General features: G+C 47.3%; 1 protein-coding gene across 1 annotated transcript in view; it reads right to left on the reverse strand.

The window, feature by feature from the left end:
• Nucleotides 1-2,307: 2,307 nt before the first annotated feature.
• CD58 (CD58 molecule) overlaps nt 2,308-21,948 on the reverse strand; it is a 35,622-nt gene continuing 15,981 nt past the window's right edge. Inside the window, exons 2-6 of the mRNA XM_015595587.2 lie at nt 21,215-21,505; nt 13,376-13,639; nt 6,956-7,039; nt 4,854-4,890; nt 2,308-2,585 (exon numbers count right to left, since the gene is read on the reverse strand). Of these exons, the coding sequence (XP_015451073.1) occupies nt 2,576-2,585; nt 4,854-4,890; nt 6,956-7,039; nt 13,376-13,639; nt 21,215-21,505 (686 nt within the window). The 3' untranslated portion in view covers nt 2,308-2,575. The remainder of the gene's footprint in view (nt 2,586-4,853; nt 4,891-6,955; nt 7,040-13,375; nt 13,640-21,214; nt 21,506-21,948) is intronic.

Below are 21,948 nucleotides of genomic sequence, written 5' to 3' on the forward strand. Positions count from 1 at the left end.
GATGTGGCGGGACCCAGCCCGGGTTGTCGTCGTGGTTTGCGGGGGTGGGAGAGAGTGAGGGAGGACCCAATTCCGAGAGAAAAGACTGCACTGGAATTAAAACAATATATATAACATAATCACATTTGTGCAGTATTGTAAAAGTACGTGCGTGAGTAGATGTGAGAAAATTTAAATACATATCTCATAAAACATCTTCGTTGACCTTAAGCATACGGACCTACATTCCTTCGCCCGACATTTGACGCATAGCCAAGATCCTGGCCCTGCGACTAAGTCTGTTCTCGACGCTCCGTTCCGCCCGCCTTTTGTGCACCCCTCACGCCCTGTCCAGTTTCCAATGTCCCTCTCCGCAGAGAACAGTGAACACTTGTGTCAGCTTTTGTGTGGACATGTGTTTTTTACATCTCTTGGGTGAATTCCAAGGAGTGGAATTGCTGGCAATAGGGCTGGAATTCCTCAGTTTTTCGCAGTTTTTTCTCGTTAGGACTCAGTATACTCACCACGGACAAGTGCTCTCGGGTCTCTTGGTCCCGTCACACCACGAGCCTCCTCGGTTTCACGTGTCCCATGGAACCTAGCACCTGCAAAGCACCCAAGAAAGATATGGGGGGCACGCCCCGGTGCCAAATGCGGCTGACAGGCCCCGAAAGACGAGGCCTCTAAACTGCCCATCGGCTATGGTGACAAGGGGTCACTGGTAACCTTGACAAGTAGTGGGGGCGGAAGCCTGACTGAAGATCCTTGGAGCAAGAATGGGAGGAGTCAGACAGCAATAGATCATTCTTCCGAGGAACTTTTTCCATAAAAGGTGGCAGAGAAATGAGACGAGTTGTACAGAGAAAGTGGAATGAAGAGTATTTGGGGGTTTCTGAGGCCAGGAGAAAGGACAGTGTGTTTGCATGATGTAGTAGAAAGGTAAACGCGGACAGCGGCAGAGAGGGGTGGACGACAGCAAGGGTGACGTCCTTCAGGAGGAGAGGCGAGCTGGGGTCCCATCCATAATGTCACAGACAGAGTATTTTGTCCTCCCAAATTCATGTTGAAACCCTAACCCCCAAATAGGACTGCATTTGGAGATGGGGCCTGTGAGGAGGTGACAAAGGGTAAATGAGATCGTAAGGGTGGGGACGTAATCTGCTAGAGGTGGTGTAGAGGGTGCCACACTAAAGCTTGTCTCCCTGTCAGGCGACAAGACCGAGAAGGCCGCTGTCCGTTAGCCAGGAAAACAACCCTGCCCGGGAACCAAACTGGCTGGCCCCTTGACCTTGGACTTCCCAGCTTCCAGAACTATTTTTTTAAGCCACCCGGTGTGTGGTTTTGTTATGGCAGCCCCAGCGGACTAAGCCACGTGGAGAGACTGGTTTTGGGAGGAGCAAGGGGCGCTCACCCACAGGAGCAGGAGGGGAGGCAGGGCGCACGGGTGCGAGGCAGCCGGGGGTGAATGTGTGCTGAGGGGTCTCTTCTGAACGCTCTTCTTTTTGTTCGGTGACATGGGAAGCGAGGAAGGCGAGCGGTCGAGAGTAAGGACACAGGGTTGCAGGTGGAGGAAGAGCGATGAGACGGTGAGCGGACCAGGGGGATGCGGTGAGCACGTCTGTGAGCCTCGGGCTCCCACAGGGTCTGGAGTGAAGGCTTGAGCAAGGTTAGTTGCAGACACACCTCGGCAGGAAGCTATGCCACCTGCCAGTGGGGGAACTAGGAAGAAGTGGGGTCTTCCCAGGAAGACTCGGGGCTCCTGGCCCTGACTCACTGGGCCCCTTTTCACACACCTGCCTCGAAGGGAAAAAGCATTATTTCCTCTTTTGCACCGAAGATTCCCACGGGATAGGAATTCCAGGGGCGAGGTGGGACGAGGTGGGGTGAGGTGGGGTGGGGTGGGGTCTCAGGTTTACATGATGGCTGCCTGGGGGGCCAGCCTGGGCTACCCACTTTCTTATTTGAGAGAATGTTCTGCATTTGTATATAACTGTACATTTTTAAAGAGTTCCCTACTGTTTACTACCAGTGTGAGGAATAAGACAAAGCTCCCTTCTCCATCCGGGCCCTACACGGCATTTGGATGGTGGGGACGTGGTCTTTTCAAGAGAAATAGAAGACACTTGAGTCCTTGCCTCTTGTCAACAGCCATGGACCCCATGAGTGAGTGAAAGTAACTTGGTCCATCTTCTTCACTCCGCTACTGATCCTGCAATGAATTATTTTTCCTAAAGAGAAGCAGACTATAGATCGGAGCAAAAAGCCTTCACTTCCTGAGGTATGTGACAATTTTTCTAACTTAACAAAAAAAAGAGCCAGACCACCTAGTCACTTATATACATACTTGTATTTATTTACAATTTACATATTTTTACAAAATGAATGTATAGAAATTCATACAGCCCAAAGACAGAGTAATGCTTTTTGTTTTTCCATTGATGTTCTAAAACAATATTTCTGATGAAGGGTTGCTTCAGGTTAGATTTCCAAATTACCTCAAGAATAATGTAATACTTGAAATGTGGATCAGCTGGTTTTTTTAAAGTTATTTAAATAATTTAGTAACTATACATCTGATTTCATCTTCTATCGCCAATTAACTGGAGCTATAAAAAAAAATGTATCATATTAGTAACTTGTAAAATGCAGTCAATCTGCGGTAGAGACCAAGAATCCAAATTACCCTCCTATTCTAATAAATATCTGTACTCCGTGGGTAACAAGCGTTCACAAAAAAATGAGTGCTGTGCTCATTTCAAATGAGGGGTTAGGTAAAGGCAAGTAAATTAGGAGTTTTCCTTATGAAGAATCTCGCAGTCGCTGTTAAGGAACCCGCATGGGTCCGTGATGATGGGTGCTGTGAAGTTTCGAGGGGGGATGAAGTGGGTGGCCTGCAGTGGACTTCTCAAACGAGTCCCGGCCGGCACGGCATCCCTTCTCAGAGCAGCCCCTGGCAGGACGCGGCACTCCACCACCGGCCCAGTCCCCCGCCCTCTCCGCAGAGGTCCCCTCCCCACCCCACAGCCTCAGTTTCGTGCACTGCCCAGGAGTCAGGCCGCGTCTCCGGCTCGCCTGCAGACCGAGCTGTCACCTGCCGCTCTCTCCTCTCAGCAAAGTGGGGGACTCCGCTCTCTGTCTAATTTGGTCGACCTTGTGATGTTTTCCAGACATGTGCCATGAATGAAGAACACCAGCACCCCGAGAAACTGTCTAAACTGGACTGGGTGGTGAGACGTGTGAGATCATGCCCATTCTCCCTCAGATATCTGTTATCTACTCGGCTGTCCGCAGATACTTCAGATTGGGTTTAGCTCTTCCTGCCACTGTCTTCAAGGAGGTGTGACTGCTCCCACCCGCTCCCACCTCTTCCCACCCCCCGACCGCCTCCAGCTTCTTTCCCGATGCTCAGGGCAGCAGTTACTGTCCCGAAAAAGATGCTCCGCCATCTGTAACTACAGCCCAATACCCGAAAGCCACTCCTCCAATGAGATGCTGGACAGCACTGCCAGGTAACGTGCCTGCATCCCAAACTCAACCTGTCAAAGCACAAATCCATCTTTTTTTCCTCCCAAAGAAGAGCCCTGTCTGACTCCTCTGCTATCTCTGGTAGTGCCACCATCTCCTGGGCACCCAAATGCCTGTCGCTTTTGGCTTCTTCCTTGAGGATTACTAGTAATCATAATACCTAACATTTACTGAGCAATATTAGGAGCCCGTCACTATTCCAAGCATTTTACTTATATTAACTTGTTTCTACGTGTTGCTATTTCTATGCTATTTTTACATATACCATCATTGTGACTTCTCCGCTATCGTTATGCCCATTTTCCACAGAAGACAACTGAGGCACAGAGCGTTGAAATGACCAGTCTGAGGCCTGTGAGAGATGGAGCTGGCGTTTGCACCCAGGGACTCTGGCACCGGAGCCCGTGTGCCCAGCTGTGCTTCTCCACGCCCTCTCAAACCTCGCCCTCTGCATTCATTCCGCCGATTCAGGCCCTCTCTGTTGGATGGATTATTCCATTTATCGACCCACCTGTGTCCCTCTCTCCAGCCTCCTGTCCATTAACTCACCCTACCTATGCTTTGCCACCAGAGCGATCTTTCTAAAGTGTAGCTCTGCTCAAAAATTCTTAGTGGTTCCCCCGAAAAAAAGACCCAAACCTCTTGGCAAATCTCTCTCAGTGTCTCGGCCCTGCCCGACCTGCCGGTCCAGCCCCACCTTCCTGTAGCCCCCTGGCATTTGCCACCCCAAAGAGGATGGCTCGCTACTTCCCATCCTGCCCTCTGCAGCCCTCAGCCCTTACTCTCCCCCTCATCCCCCAAAGCCCAGCTCGTGGCCCTTGCCTCCTGCCACCCGTGCGACCTGCCGGGAGGGGTCTCCCGGGGCCTCCTCATGGCAGTGTACCGACGACGCTGCCGCTGTTAATAACATTTGTGTCTTATCGTTTGTTCGTGACACAGGCCCAGCTCTGACTCTGGCTCCTAAGGGAACCCCATCCTTGGTCCAATTTTCCTGGGATGGGAGAAGGAGGGATATTGTGGTGGTAAACAGTATACCCCTTGGTCTGAAGCCCGAGATTTGCGTCCCAGCTCTACCACTTATTAGCAACGGGACTTGACTCCTCCGAGTCTCGCGTTCACTGTCTCTAAGCGGTGCTGACGCCCCCGTGCGAGGCTCACGGGGCCTCACTGAGATGGCATAGTCCCTAGTCCCTGGCACACGGGTGGCGCTCAGTGAATGCGGTTCGCGCGTATCTGCTGATGTGACTGGTTACTGTTCCAGGCAACTGACGGGCAAGCAGAATCTGGCTCCCCAATCATAGGCGCCCGATACCAGGGCTATTCTGGCACATGATCTACAGGGTACTCACTTGGTACTTCCTGCGTTTCCGTTGTATTTCCGAACACCTACAAATGAAGACATTGTCATCTCAGTTAACAAACTGCAAAACGGAAGCTGAAACCTGGAGTTGCTAATCGCCTTTTAGAGACCCGCATCTGGAGAAAGCTACACCACACCCCTGCCGAGCTGGCATCTCCTGCGCTCCTAAAGGCTTCAATCAAATTGGCTGCAGACATGGTACTAGTGTGGTACATTGTGTGGAATGACATGGGCCCTTAGATGCCAAATTGGCTTTTTTCCAGTCAGGTTTATAAATCTAGTGTGTATTTTGTATTTAGGGCACATCTCAGTGTGGACCCCCACATTTCAAGGGCTCAATAGGCACATGCGGCTCGTGGCTACTGTTTCAGACAGCACAGGTGTGGGCATTAGGTTACCAAATAGATGCATCCGTTACCTGCCTGTAAAGCATCAACCTTAGCCTGGAGCAATTCTAGTGGTCCACCAGCCTAGCCCCCAGGCTTGACCGAGCTCATAAAGATGTTTGTCAAGGACAACTAGCTGCTGGAACTGTTCACAGCTTCTGAAAGCTCCATGCCAGACACCTCACCATTTCCCAATGAATGGCTTTAGAGCTGAGATGCTTGCCGAAGTAATTATTTTTTTAGATCGATTTTTTTTTTCAGGTTATATGGTATTATCAGTACTGACCACTGCAGTAATTTTCTCTCCATTGAATGAACTTTTTTTTAAGTTAAATCAACCAGTTGGCGTGGGGTGTGGGTACTCAGTGGTACTTTGCTTCAGGTATTCTGGTAAAAGACCTAAGACAACACCGAGTGGGAAATGATTTTGGTTCCTGGGGACCAGTCTGTTAAAGAGATGATTAACTATAACACTACTATTTAGGGGTGAAAATTAACTTTTTTAAAAAAAAGATCTGAGATCCCCAAATATTTTACTTATTGGTAATGATGCCTTAAAACTTTCTGTAGCTAATTTTTTAACTTGTTTAGAAGAGAGCTGATTGATAATCTACTACTTAGGGGTCTTCATGGTATTTGCAATCTATAATATGAAAACGGTATCCTCGGGAAATCATAACCTAGGGCTAATATCATAAGATAGTCTAGGTCTATCTGACCACTAAAACTTTGGGAAATGAGGGAACTGTTCCCTATCTAGGTTGTCCAATATGGTAGCCACCAGCCATATATGGCTACTGAGAATTTGAAATGTGGCTACTGCAACTGAAGAATTGGATTTAAAGTTTTATTTCTAATTGATTCAATTTTATATATCAATCGCTAGATGTGGCTAGTGCCTACTGTATGTATTGAACTGTGCAGGTCTAGGGAAATGGGAATTTAGTTTGTGTGGAATGACATGGGCCCTTAGATGCCATCACCTTGCAGAAAGTTTACTCTTTAGCACTCCCTGTGGGAATGACAAATTAGTCTTGCAAATACCCTTTTGGTGAAGGCTGATATGGAAACTGTTGGGGCTTCAAGAACATCTGCTCACATGTACAGCCTGGTCGATGTCCTTTGGGACTTGGGGAAGGGTTTCTTGCTGGGTCACCAGTTCTCCGGGGCATATGGGTTGCTTTCTAGGTTGGCCCAGGATCTCTGGGGTGCTGAGGAAGGCTCAGGAAGGCAACACAGGTAACGCCAGATAATTATTACTCACTCTAGTCACCCAGCTCAACAAAAGCTCCTTCCTACCTGGGGCTTCTGTCTGAGAGGTAAGACTCAGATAGTATGGCTATAGTGGCCAAGAGTTAAGGTGTCTTTTGTAAAATCTGTCTTGGAGACCAGAAGTAAAACTATATGGTAAAGTGGACCACAGACAGAGGGAGGCTGTAGAACAGGTCCCAGGTATATTTGGCTGTGTCCCCTGATGTAGAGCATGCCGTGGCCTGAGGAGTCATTCTACCTTAAAATAATGCAGGGTCTCTGGAGGAACCTGGCACACTCAGCAACCCAGACAAGTAAAACGCAAAAATTTCTGTTTCTTTTGAAATGCCTAAAATTTCAAACTTTGTTTTCACCCTCGAACTATTCCTTTTCTAGACTTTGAAAAACCCATTTGAGTATGAAAACATTATTTTTTTAAGGAAAGTACACATACATTTCATAAACGGCCAAATCAAGAGCAGTAGTAGTAGTAGTAGTAGTAATGCTCCTATAAGTCCATACCGAGCCCTTGAGTGATCTGCAAAAAAAGAAAGACAATTAGCTCAACTGATCAAAATAGAGATACGGTAGATCCTCTTTATTTGCAGATTTTATATTTACAGTTTATCTACTTGCTAAAATTTATTTGTATTCCCCAAATCAATAGTCACAGCACTCATATGCTCATTCATGGACTTGTGCAGAATGGCGAAGCATCCAGCTGCCTGATGCGCATGTCCCAGCTGAGTCTGAGCATGGCAACAGTCTGCCTACTTGCTTCAGCTCTCATGCTATAAACAAGTGGCCTACTCACGGTTGTGAGTGCCACATCTTTCACATTTTTGTGTTTCTTGTTGGAGACTGTACCGTTTACAGTGGTCCCCATGCATAGCGCTGCAATGCTGTCTAGTAGCCCTAAGCGCAAGAAGGCTGTGAGGTTCCTTAGAAAACATGTATGTCAGATAAGCTTCATTTAGGCATGAGTTACAGTGCTGTTGGCCACGCGTTCAATGTTAATGAATCAAATATACATATGCATATGTAGGTATATGTATCTATGTGTGTACATAAAACAAGTTGTCTTTAAACAGAAACACAGAAAACAAGATTAGATATGGATACTTTGCTGGACACGTTGTGACCAGAGGCTGGTAGGAACCTCTAACTCTGTATTTCCCCTGGGAGCAATAGTTCAGAATTTGTTAGTTCTGTGTTCACAGTGACTTTACAGAATATAACCACTGCGAACAAAGAGAATCGACGGTATTTCTAAACAAACTGGTACACATAAGGCTGACACACATGTCAGGCCCGGTGTTGTTTATGAAAAGAAGCAAACGTCCCACTAGAAGCTTTATGCTCAGCCATCCCTCACTGCCAGTGGAAGCATAACTTGACATTGTGAGTTTTGTGGGGCAATTTGGCAGTTGTGCATGACGAGCCTTGAAAACGTTCATCACGAAGCAGCTGGCCGTGCTAAGTGATGGGCCTGTGGTCGCGCTGAATCATTACAACAACGTTCAGTGAGCGCTTCAACCTCTCGGGGCCTCAGTTTCCTCATGGGCTCACTGTAAACGGTGAAATGTGTCTATCTCAAGGGGCAGCTGTCAGCATTCACTGAGTCCGTACATTTAAGAGCAACTATTAGCCATCGTCACTAACCTACCTGAGTCGTTAGATGCCACTGGATCTCTACTGACATCCTCCGGCCCTGCGATTCCATTTCTAAGATGTTAACCTACAGAAACGATCCGTGAGGTGCCCCTCCCCCTCTCCAGAAATATGCAGAGATTTACCTCAGCCTGACTAAACAATATCGGAAAGCTACGACAACCTAAACGTCCCCAACAGATAAGGGCGGCATGTTCACGAGGTGGGCTCTATCCAGCTCCTCACGCTCCAAAGGCGGAGGATCTAAGGGCACGGCAAAGCGATCGCCCCGCGCTAAGGGAGGGGAGTCCCTCATGGCGGGTACGACACAGAGAAGAGACAAGGGTGAGGAGAAAGAAAATGCATGAAGAAATGAGAACGGGAACATTCATCCTCTCCTCTTGTTAGGAACACAGCTGGGTTCAAACGAGTAGGCGGTCACCACTGGCTGGATCTGAGAGGCCCCTGGCCACACACTGCTGGTTGTCCCCAGAGCCATTCTCCCCTCTTCAGTAAGAGAACTCAGATTTGCAGCTGGACACCCCGCCACTCAACTGGAAAGTTAATCTCTCAGCCTTTCGTGCCGCTAGGTTTGACCACGTGACTAAGTTTTGGGCAATGAAAAGCAAGAAGGCTTGAGTGGTCTTTCTTAAACGTCTCTCTAACAGGGATATGGCAGGCCACTTCTCCCCTTCCCGAACCCCGAAACAGCCGGGAAGGCAGCAGGAGCTGGGCTGCACCTGGGCTCCTCACAACTTCATAACGACGGTATGCCCAGGGCTGCCGACCTCCGATTTTTTTAACATGAAAGGAGAAATCGACGTTTTTAAGCCACTGATACATTTTTAATAGCTGAATCTAATGCTGATGGATACAATCCCTTCCAAAAACAAAAAACAAAAAAAAACACCTCTCTCATGTGATGATGCCAGATGCTGTCATCACTTCGGGACCGCAGAGATTCGGGGGAGACGACGGCGACATGAGTTCTTAACCCTCTGCTGTTTCCCTCGGCCTGTCCACTGCGCTGACAGCTGACCGCCCCCTCCTTACATGGCTTCCGAGACACCACGTTCTTGGGGTTTTCAGTCTCCTTTGCTGGATCCTCTTCCTCTTACCAGCCTTAAATGCCAGAATCCCCTCTGGCATCTGCTCTCTCCAAGTGACCTCATTTCGTCCACGGCTTTACGTGACCCCTACACTCTATTTATGCCCGAATTTGTATCTCCAGCCCTCACGACTCCCTTGCATGTCAGAATGCCACCCTTGACGTCTCTGTCCGATACCTAGTGGTTATCTCCAATGTCACGTCCCTGACGTGACTCTGTGTTTTCTCCACACACCTGCTGTTCCCCTGCTTCTCGGTCTCAGCGACATAAGTCATCCAGTTGCTTGGGCCAGTCACTGACTGCTTATAAAGTACTCTGCCTCCTGGGACAAAGCACAGGAAATCCTCCTGACTCTGTTCTCAAAATGTCTCCGAACCGGAACCCCTTCTCCCAACCCCCACCACCATCGCCCTAGTCCAAGACACCCACAGCATCTTGCTTAGACAGCGAGTTCCCAATTTAGGTGCATACACCCAAGGGAGTACATAAGACAACCAACTAGGTGCAAAAAAAAAAAAAATCTAGAACCTCTATATTTATTATTTATATCATTCTTTAAATGCTTTTTCGATTTTGTGTGTGTTTTAAGATGGCCCTCGTTATATTCCTTGGGCAGCACGCTGTGGCAGAAGGCCCCACTGACCCCCATTACCCAATCTTCTCTTTTTCTCTGGCAACAGAACCGCTGAGTTGTAACAGGGCACGTGGCCAGCCAACCAAAGATGACGGCTCCCAGCCTCCCTGAGCCAGGCATGGCCACAAACTCTGGGCTGATTCCCAAGGGGAAGGACCGCGCATGCTCCGCTCCCGCTCCCGCTCCTCCTCCCTTCCCCCGTGCCGTGACGGAAGGAGTCACGGGAACCCTTGCCTGGTTGACTCCAGAGAATACAATTTAAAACAAAACAAAACAAAAAAACGGGAAAAGATTATTTAACACACAAACAAAATGCAAGATAAAGTGCCCGAGTTACAAAACATAAATTCCTTTGGTTCGATGATCACACGGCTGTTTTTACCTTCCGATGGCTACAGACGTCGTCCCTGCAAAGGAGTCAGGTTGTCCCTGTCACATTGAAGACACCATGGCAGAACCACCACATGCCCCACTACGCAGTGAAGCTCCAGCAACTTATGTGAGCTAGGGCTGTAGGGCAGGACAAGGGAGACAGGTTGGAATGAAAAGCAAAGCAGACTACAGGGGCACAGGCCAGTGGGAGGATGCTGTTGGCCCGGTCTCTCTGCTATGAATCATCCCCGGTATGTGCTACACGAGGCTGAGTCCCTTGGTACAATCACACGTAAACACAGACAATCCAGTGACCCTAAGCGTTCCCAGGCAAAAAAGGGGGAAAAAAATACAGAGAAGCAGAGGAGAGAAAGGATGGCCGCAAGAGGCAGGTCACAGACCAGCAGAGTCCAGGTCCTCAGTTTTACAGATGGGCAGAGAGCACAGTTTTTAACCAAAAGATGGGGAATGCTTGTAAAACATTTCCATGCCGCTGTCATACCTAAAAAACTAATTAAACTCAAATATGCAGTATTTAAATCTCTCCTATTTTTTATTTTTTTGTTTGAATCAGGATCAATAAGGTCCGTATATTTCAATGAGTCAATATGTTTCTTACATTTTTGAATTTCTAAATTCCCCCATCACCTCTCTTCCCCTTCTATTTTGTTGATCCATGGTGCTACAGAATTCTCCGCAGCCTGCACTATCATTTACACAGTATGGTTTTCACTAGCCAATTCCTGTGAATCGGTCAAAAATTTTTCTTAATTTGATTTATTTTGAGACAGCATCAGGATGGTGTCATGGAAAATAAACTCCGGAATTCGAAGACCTACATTTTAATTCTATTTCCATTACTTAAGTGACCTTGGTGAAGTCACCCCACCTAGTTGAACCTGTCTCCCCGCTCTTAAATAGTAAATCATTCCTGTCTGGCCGGTCTAGGAAGGTGTTGGTGAGGAGTAAATGAAACAGTATCTGGAAGGGTTTGCTAAGGAATGGTAGGCTAGTCGATGTGAATTACTATGCTTCAGTGATAAAGCATTAGAAAGTCTGCATAAAAAATTGACACAAGATCCTGTATTTAACTGTACATCTTCATGGATTTATATGTTATGATGTATGCAACTCCATAGAAAAGTATTCAAAAATCATAATGGAGGGGGAAAAAAGAGACCCCGGCCATTTATTGTTGCAAAGTCCCATTTAGATCATTGAGTTCAGGTCCCAGATTTGCAGAAAAGAAAAAGGTCTTTTAATATCTGGTTAGTGGAGGCCAAGGAAAGGAGCACAGATATGTCTCTCCTATGTCGATACCCTAAGAATTATCTAGCAATGTTTCTCAAACTTTCAAAATCTACAGTGTAATGGGAACGATCGACAATGTGGGAAATGTAAAACAAAAACAAGATGAATCACGTTATTTAATAACAAAAAGGATTTGTTTTCAAATTCCTAACACTTCACTTTCCTATCAGTGAGAGGGATGTTATCAAGACGATCTTTTCTCCAGGTGTCTACAGGAAAGAGCATTTTATGCCAGCATTCGATTCTAGCGGGAAAGGTTAACTGAAAACCGCACAAGGGCAAAATGCTTGAAAATCTCTTAAACTACTCCATGTGAGTCTATAACGGACCTTATTCAAAAATTATTTCCTGCAAGTATTTTGCCTCCTGGAACACCTGAAGCTTTTCGAGATGGTACTGTGCTTGTTTCTTCCACACATGGTCACCTTCCTTCTGCTTGTCGGTGACGTGCACCGCACAGCCAAAAGCCGAAAATCACACTGGTTTGGTTTTCTGTCATTCCAGTCATAAAGCAGCGACCTGCTAGCACCCAGATTGCATTTCCACACTACATACCTTGGGTATTCTGCAACACCCAACAGGCGATTTAGTAAAGGAATGTTTGCTCCAAGCATAACAACTATCATTAACTTTGCAGCTGGTTTTTAAATATTCTTGAGAATTGTGTGACTTGGGCAAATGGCAACACTTTTGTGGGTTTGGTCTTTTCTCTGTCTTTAGTCAGTGACAAACCGGATCTCATTTTGCATTTTTTCTGCAAATATTTGTTTGCTTTATCGGAGAAGTTACACTACATTGTCTGAAAATAAAACTCTAACTTTAATGGCTTTGTGTCATTATTTGAAGTTTCAAAAAGTACGATACACTGGAGACTTAAGGAGACTAGCTCACTAATCAAATAAAATTCAAGTTTTTTATATTCATTATATTCACTAATTGCCCTTTTCTGTTTCAACTGCTTGTTTGGAAAAAAAAAATCATGCACACAATCACCATATCCTAGCCCAAAGAGACTCATTTTCTCTATTTGCTCTGGAAATCCTATTCACGATACATAATTATGATATTATTCCAAATTATAGTCAATACTATAATTCACCTCCTCTTTTATGTTTTAATGAACTACCTTCAAATCACTGATCCTTTTGTTTATAAACTGAAGATGTAATGTAAAAAAATAGGTAATAAACTTGCAAACTACAACGTGCTTAATACTTAACGTAAAAAAAACAACACAGGCGAGACAGATTGTCATGAGATGAACTGAGTGTTAGCCCAGACAAATATATCCAATACATATTCTTGTAGTGCATGTGCAGTCTCTGAGAACTTAATGGTTATTAAGACTATCATAAGTAGTATTGTAAATGGTCAAGAGCACGTGCCCTGGAGCCAGATGGCCTCATTTCAAAACCGGGCTCTGCCACTTCCTAGCTGTTGACCTTGGGCAAGCAAATTAAAACTCCCTGTGTCTTGGTGTCTCCCCATAAAATAAGAATAAGCACTAGTATCCAACTCATTGGGTTGTAAATTAAATAACACATGTATTTAATTTACAGGAGGAGTAAATTAAATAACATATGTATTAGGATGGTGCTGGACACAGAGAGTGCTAAAAATGTGAGCTTTATATCTATAATGGGGTACCTATGAAAATTTTAACTAATTTTCCATTTTGAATTTGTGAAATGTATGTTAGCTGCTATACCCGAGGTTTGAAACCCACAAACCGACACTGGTCCATGAACCCCATTTGTACATAACATCTCTGCCATTGCACATTTAGTTATTTGCTCACCTCCTGGGACACAGGTTTCCAAAACGAGTGATGATGTCGCGTTGGATACTTGATTCTCAATGGTACACTCTATTTTTTGTGAAAGGTCCTCTTTCTTCTGAAAATGCATCGTAGATTCTGAGCTATTGACACACTGCGCTGAAGAGCAACGCCACGAGTATCTTATTAGTTCTCGATGAGTTGTGTAATCTTCTGGGATCGAGCAAGAGACTGTAATATTTTCACCACTCAATGTACAATTTAGTGTTGGAGATGGAAGAGGCTCTGGGAAAAAAAAATTTAATAATTAGTACAAAAAAGAGTAAGACTTAGATTCATCATCTGCAAATTTATGAAGAGCTCCCAACTTCTCTGTGAGTTTGAAGAGACAGGCAAGCCACATCCTTGAGTACCAATGGGAGAGAATTCTCTTCTTCTGGGTCAGACCTACCTGCCCCAATTCGGAAAACACACAGGCCCCAAATCTCTTATCTTCAATCCTGAAAGCCAAAAGATTTCACACACGATGGTGGCAAATCCTCACCTGAACTGACATGAGGATTTATAGTTTTTATTTTTCTCACTGACTTCAAATATTCATTATCTTTTACTAAAAATAGTCACAGGCTTGTGTATAGGGTGCCCCCCATTACTAAGTGAAGTGCTTCTTAAAATACATAGAGGAGCTTTATAAATGTCTAATCGCTGTGTTGTAGGTGAAATTAATATAATGTATGTCATCTATAATTGAAAAAATCAAAATATAAAAATTTTTTAAAAATAAACAAAACACAGAGGAAATTATATTACCTTTCTAACGTCTAAAAAAATGTCTAATTCCAAAAGATATCTGACTCGCAAAAGGTGCTGTGGGCCGGCTCTGGGAATAGGTGGAATAAAGCGTGGCGCCTGTCAGACACCTGCCAGCCCCGAGACCTCATGCCCAGCTTTCCTCCAGGAAGCGCCCCCTACTGGCTAGGGCAGCCTGGACCGGCACACGGCAGGTTCAGACGCTTGTCACCCTGCATCGACCCTGCCCTCTAAAATCTCAATGCAAATGAGTTTATCCCATTGGTCATTTGCCTATCTGTTAATTCGAATGCCTTCTTGCATCTCTACTTTCTCCCCAAAACTAATCATCAGAGATTTGAGAAAACATGTAAATATATATATGGAATACCTACACACACACACACACACACACACATACGCGAAAGGTCATGAGAGCATCCAAATAAAATTTCAATACATTATAAACATCGACTAAAAAGCAAATTACACTGAAGTTTATCAAGATGACAGAATAATATGCTGTTATTTAAAATGATATTTTCTAAGACAAAAGGAACACTTAAACTCCAATTAATAATCTAAAAATGAAAGAGTCCAACTCATCCCCACCCCGACCTGCTCCCGAACCCCGCCTCGCTCAGGGAGCCGCCTGCGTGTTAGAAACGCACACCACACACGACTTCCCTTCTCGCTCGGGCCTGCCTCGGTTTTTTGGTTTCGTCTGGCTCACGTAAGTCGTTACGTGCTGCTTTCAAGTTGTTCTTCGGTTAAAAAAAGTTCCATCTTTTTTTAAGCACTGGAAATCTTTCTCCACGTTCAGTCTTAAGCAACAGACTGATCTCCTCGCAAGGGTGAGGACGTGCTGCAGGCGACTGCCGACTGGAGGCCCAGAGTCCTCCTCCTCGGCCGCCTCCAGTCCCTCCGGCCCGGCGCACCCCTCAGGCACTCCCAAGGAGCCCCACAAGTCTCCAGGATGGCTGGGAAATGGAGACCACTGTTCTAGGTGCTGCATTACCTCCGCCCGCCTCTGCGGGGAGGCTGGGCATTTCTTGGCGGCAGAAAACCAAGCTTCCTGCTTCCTCAGACACGGTTCGTAGAAGCCGTTTTTCAAATATCAGTGCACGTGGAAATCACCGGCGGGCAGGCAGGTGTTAAAAATCAATCCACCGACCCAGGTGATTCTCGTGTGCTCTGTGTGTTGTTACGGATTCTAGGTTATTGATCTAGTTCGGCCAATGTCTAGCCTTTCATCGAACACTTTCTAAATCGAAAGGAGGTGCATCATGAGCCCCCCGTACTGTGCGTCTTTGGGAGGTAAAGACGAGGTCTGATTATTCACCTCTTAACCACAGCACCTGACATAATATAAGCCACACAGCTGGCACCTCAATGAGGAGGACAGATGTTGGAAAGATGAAGGGATAGATGGATACATCCAGAAAGGCGGTCTTTAAATTACTCTCTCCACTCCATAAAACGTCAGTTCTCCAATAGCTCACCTCTACAAGGGAGTGGTACGCCGGCTGAGAGCATGGCCTCGGAACTTGACTGCCCGGGTTCATATCCCAGCTCCACCACTACTAAAAGCCACTTGGCCTTGGGCAAGGTACTTAATCCCCTGTGCCTCGGTTTCCTAAAAAAATACAAGGAAACATAGTATCTACCCTACGCAACTGTGATGGGGACGAAATGAGTCGCATGGCTAATAATGCATACATGAGTGATAATTATTAGTATAGGGCCTGGCACAGCGCAAGTGCTTAACAAGCACTAACTGCGTGGGAACACCAGGCCAGCGAGGCGGGGCTCCCCAGGAGGGCGTGGCATGACTGCAAGAGTCACCCACCGGGAGTCGGGAAGAGCGCGCCGTAGCCCTGACTTGCTGTGTGACCCTGGGCCACGGCTCTCGTAAGCTCCGAGACTTCTAGGAAGTCATCCAGCCCAGACTCTCGCTCTACAAGTGGAGAAACCCATTGCTAGTCTGTCTCATTTTCATCAGTAAAAGGGGCGATAATACTCTATAAGGTCATCGTAAAGGTCAAGTGGAACATGAAAACGCAGGGAAGGGAGACACGCGAAAGTGCCACTGTAACCTTCTGTGTGGTTGGGGCCCCTTAGCCACGGGGAAGCTCTCTCTGGTGGTTTCATGACACTACCACTGCCACATGGCAAACCGGGAAGAGCTGAGCTTTGTCCGGCGTCTGGGACAGAGCTTCCACACCTCCGACCTTCCCGTCTGTGATCCTTCACATTCTCTCACTGCCCATGGGACTTATCACAGTCCTATCTAATACATTTGAGTTACGTCTGTACCTCAAGCATCATTAAACAGGCAAGAAATGTGCCGACTTCATTCCCCAAAACAACTTACTTAGGTGATTTATAATTAATTCAGCTCACTACTCTGTAAGAAATGAGAATTTCTTATACATATCTGGTGGCATTTCCATTAACTTTAATAAAAAGACATCACCAGCCCAGACCATTTAAGGAGAGAGCAGTTAATTCTACTCAGATGAAAGTTACCAGTGCCATAAAGGTGGTATAAGGATGTGAAAGAACTAATAAACACAGCTGGTGGAAATTTTAAGGGGACTTTGAGGGGAAAAGGGAAAGCCAGATGTCAACCTAAAACACAGCAGGAAGTGGATGCCCTGAATTTAGGAAGTGCCAAGAAATCCCCTCTTCGAAAATACCCTTCGTGAAGGTCTTCCGTTAGGTCTGGTGTCTCCGGAAGAATACTCAAATCTAAAGAGACTTCCTCATTACTAAAAAAGAAAGAAGTATGACCTATCGTTTTTCATTCAGGTATAAAACCTTGAGTCATCTTACGTCTTCATCTTAACGTCTTTTTGTAAAAAAAAAAAAAAAGTCTAAATATTGTGGGCTCTCGAAATACCTTCTGATTTTTTCTTTCTAAATATCTACGACCAACACCTCTGTCTACCCGAAGAGTCACAGCGGCTTGTCACTCGGCGTCACCTCTCTCATCCGTTGTGGACACCGACCCTGTGATTCATCTTCCAAAAATGTATTTCGTCAAATCACTTCCCTGCTCTGGTGCTGGATGGTGGCTCCCCACCGCTAACATCCAGACTTCTGAACCGGGACCTGAAGTCTCACGTGTCATATGGCCAATGTCACTGCCTCTGAGGGAAAGTCACCTCCCCTGCGGTTTGCTCCTGAGGCCTTCGCTTTTGTCGAGACGCCACAGCACTTTGAAAAATTACACTTTTCAACATTTCATCAAGTTTAAAAAGAGAAACGTATTCAAATGTTTTGAACTCAGTTTTACAAACGTTATAAAAAAGCTCTAAAAACGACTTCGATTCTTAGCTAAATTCCGAATCCATCGTCTTTGGTTTGCTTGCCCTATGAACTAACTGCCAGATCGCCCAACCTGCAGGTTTTAAAGATTCTCCTTCTTCAAACACACCTGTTGGTTCTTCTAATAAGACACCTGGACACCTCAAGGAGCTACATTCGTTTCAAAGGAGCTCATCACCTTCTGCACAAACCAGCCCCCCAGTCTGAGAGCTCCCATTTCTGTCGGCTACACACCCCGCCCCCACCGCCTACCAGTCACCCCGTTCGATTGCTTTCATCGATACAACAAATATCTACTGAGTGCTTATGACTTATTCAAGTTCTTTGCTGAGCTCTGGGGCTACAACGGTAAAAGAGAGAAATGCTCTCTTCCTCCCCGAGTCGCCAGGGGACCAGGCAGATGAACTGGTCACAGCTGCTCGCCAGCCAGCTGCCGCATCCTGTTCCACTGGGACAACCTCCGCACGCGGGGAGCTCAGGCTGTATCGGACTTGCTGCCTCTTCAATGCCCCCTGGATACTGTCTGCCACCCTTTGCCACCAGTGCATCTTCTTAAAGCGTCCTTCGGCACAGAGGACGTCAGCCTAGAGCCACACCCACCTCTAGGATAAAAGTGAACCTGTGACCTGGCGGAGGGGAGAGGTGGGTTCGGACTCAGCTGTGAACGTGCAAGGCCACACAGAAAGGGCACGGGCGTCACCAGGCCGTCCGAGAGCAGCACGAGGAGGCCACGGGGCGACCTCACACAGCCTCGCAGGTCGCCGTGAAGATTTCAGCTTTGACTCTAAGAGAGGTGGGGCCACTGGGAAGTGCTGAACAGACTGAGCGACGCGCTCTGACTTCGCTCTTAAGAAGATCACGCTGGCTGCTGCGTTTAGAAGTGACCGGTCGTGGGCCAGGATGGGAGCCGCGAGGCAGACTAGGAAGCAGCAGCCCTGGACGAGCACCAGAGGAAGTGGTGAGAGCTGGTCGGGTTCTGGTTCTGTTTTGAAGGCAGAACCAAGAAAATTTCCTGGTCAAGTGAACATGGTGTTCCAGAGAAAGAGGAAGGTCCAGGACGACATCCATGTTTATCCCAACCGGGAGGACAGAGTGGCCAGTAACCAAGAGGGGAAAGAACGGGTTTTTGGGGAGGAACAGGTTTTAAGGGGGGATCACGAGCTCACTTCTGGACATATGACATTCGAGGGGCCAGTGAGGGACCTGACACAGAGCAGGCAGAATGGGGCCCAGCGCCCGTCTGCGCTGCAGCTCCACGGGGTGCGCTGTCAGCACCGCGATGATAATTAAGCCCGGACAGGGGGTGAGCTCAGCCCCCTGGGTGTGAACGCCGGCAGCGAAGGGAAGAGGCCCAGTGTTACCGGGCTGGGAGACGAGGGAACCCGCAAAGCGGACTGAGAAGAAACGGTCAGTGAGTTGGAAGGAAAATGGTCAGTGAGTATTTAAAGGGCAGTGCTCTGTGTGCCAAGCGAAGGGGGTGTTTCAAAGAGGAGGGAGTGACCGGCCGTGTCGAACGCTGCCCCGTGGTGGACAAAGACGTGGTCGGACAATGGGCCGCTGGGTCTGTCAGAGGTCAAGAGCAGTCTGGGCGGAGCGGTGGGGACGAACGCCTGCCTGGAGAATGTCAGACGTGAACGGGAGAAAAGGGTTTACAAAGGGCGAAGACAGGCAACTCCTTCAAGAGTTTCTAGAACGAAGGCGGAAAGCGGTGGCAGCGGGAGGGGTAGAGGGGCCACGAGCGGGCTGCCGGTGACGGTCCTGACGGTCGCAGAGTTGCGTGCCGGCAGGGGGAATTCCCGGGCCGGGATCCCAGGGTGCAGTGAGAGGCGCCGGGATCCAGGGCGCAAGTGGGGCGTTCGGCCCCAGGTGGGAACCTCGAAGGCTCAGGAGGAGGAGGACTTCCGGACGGACACACGGGCTCCAGCGCAGGCGACTGGCGACCGGCGCCGAGAGCCTGCGGGAATCCCCTCCTGACTGCTCCCTCTCCTCGGGGAAACAGGACGCAACGCCTTCAGCTGAGGAGTGGGCCGGGGAAGGAGCTGTTCGAGGTATGAGAGGGAACACGAGCACTGGCAGAGTGGGTGCACGAGGACCTGGGGACATGCTGGGCTGGGCTGACGTAAGTGATCAGAAATTTAAAGTGTGGGATGATGTGTTTTTCCACAGCTACAAGAGTGTGAACACAGGACAGGAAGAACATTGGACCGTACCTGGCTGGACTGACCACATGAGCATGACCTGCCGAAAAAGGAGCAAAGAAGCCACGCGTGTCTGCACCACCGTGAGTCCAGTGAGCAACCACGGCCCTGGGGCTGCATGAGGAAGGCAGGGGGGACATCGGGTGGCTAAAGGACCGTCAGCCAGCAGAGCAGAGGAAGTGAGCTTCAAATCCAAGAGGTGGGACGCCTGACACTGACACCATGGACAGACAAGTTCTAGGTTATATCCGTGGGGAAAGGCGAGGTAGAGTGGAGGACAAGATCATTACAGGAGAGGAGAGCGAGGGCTGAGAAGTCAGGATGTTAGGAAGAACTGCGATTTAAAGGTTACAGTCACCAAGCAGTATGACAGCAGGAACGTCAGACATAGTGAAAATGAACCAGGCACTAAAATGATCAAGAAACACCGGGGTGACATTCACTGCAGCATTACGTGTAGCAGCCAAGACATGGAAGCAGCCTAAGTGTCCATCGGTGGATGAATGGATGAAGAAGTTGTGGTACATACATACAATGGAATACTACGCAGCCATTAAAAACGGATGGACTCGGAAGACATTATATGTCAAGTGAAATCAGTCAGGTGGAGAAAGACAGATATTGTGTGATCTCACTCACACGTGAAATCTAAGAACAAAAACAAACCACCGAACTCATAGACAAAGATGAGGGGCCAAGGGTATGGGGAGGGAGAACTGGATGAAGATGGTCCAAAGGCACAGACGTCCCATTACAAGACAGATGAGCAGTGGGGATGTCACGTACCAACGTGATGAGAACAGCTAACACTGCTGGAGGATGAAAAGGCAAGTTGTTAAGAGAGTAAATCCTAAGAGTTCTCATCACAAGAATTTTTTTTTTCCTTTTTTCTTTTCATCGTACCTAGATGAGAAGACAGGTATTAGCGGAACCTACTGTGGCAATCATTTCACAATATAAGTACATCAAAGCATCACGCTGTACACCTTAAACGGCAATGTATGTCAATTATTCCTCAATCGCACTGAAACAAACACACACTGGGGTGTACCCGCACGCCTCTACATGACTGCAGCAAAGAAGGAGCTTTAGGGAGGAGGGAAGGAGAACGACCCGGAACCTGTACCCCATCTCCGGTTCCAGTTTAAAGTGATACGGGGGGCGGGGGGACCCACCCTCTGGGTGGGCCGCAGGAGGAAACAGGAACTCTAATTTACAGAGCACCATCATCAGTGGAGCTCCAAGAATTCTGAGTTCATTGCTGCCATGACATCCTTTTCCAGAACATTCTAGCAAGACAAGTGATGCTGCTGGCAGCAGCTCTGCCCAACTGGTGCTGTTCTCCACACCTCTGTCACATCCTCCCCTCACCCAGTGCATGACAGGGAAATTCAGAGTGGCTCTGTGTACCAGAAAGGCAGGAAAACGCGGACTTCGTGTGATAAGGAATTATTTTACGTCTCATAAATCACTAATTTGTATTGGTCGCTTAAAAAAGTCGGAAAATTGTCATTTTAGAAAAACCAATTTATGGAATACTCACCAAGGACTTTAAGATCAAGTCTGATCATCGTATGGCCCAAGATTTCCATTCCATACTCATCTTCGTCTGATAGTGTTAAGTTGAAGATGATGAGGTTACCAGATGTACGGTTTAAAGAAACTCTCCCTTTAAACGGTGGGTAAACACTCTCATTATAACCTGTCTGCCAGTGTATGACTTTATCTTTGCCTTTTTTCCACATAATTTCTGTAAATGCAGAATTCGGTGAATACAAAGTGACACTCCCGTTCACGACTCCATAGATCTGCTGGTTGTCACAGCTGGTAGAACCTAGAAGGGAAAAAAATTGATTAGAAAACACAACGTGACTGTCGAAAATAGAAAACCCTCTTTTAAGATGTTCTTTGGGGGAAAAAACGGTTAAATCTAGTGGTAAAAATTATTCACCAGCTATTTTTTGTGCTAAGCGGATAAACTGCTGACCGAGAGCCCAGGAAGAACGCTGGCCGTGCAGAGTTGACTCTTGAATGGGGATTTGGGACCCACGGCAATCCAAGTGGATTCAACCTTTACGGAACACCAGCTAGATGCCAGGCACTACGGGCGATGCTGGAAATATGGCAGCCAAAAAGACAGGTATCACTCCAGGCCCTCGAGGACTCTCACTTTGTGGAGAAGACACTGAGCAGGCAAGGAGAGCCACCTAGGCAAGGGCCTCCCCTTCCCCCGGAGGTCATGCTGCAGGTGACACAGGACAACAAATCACTGAAGGA

The sequence above is a fragment of the Pteropus alecto genome, unplaced genomic scaffold (assembly GCF_000325575.1).
Source record: "Pteropus alecto unplaced genomic scaffold, ASM32557v1 scaffold106, whole genome shotgun sequence".
Classification (NCBI taxonomy): Eukaryota; Metazoa; Chordata; class Mammalia; order Chiroptera; family Pteropodidae; genus Pteropus; species Pteropus alecto.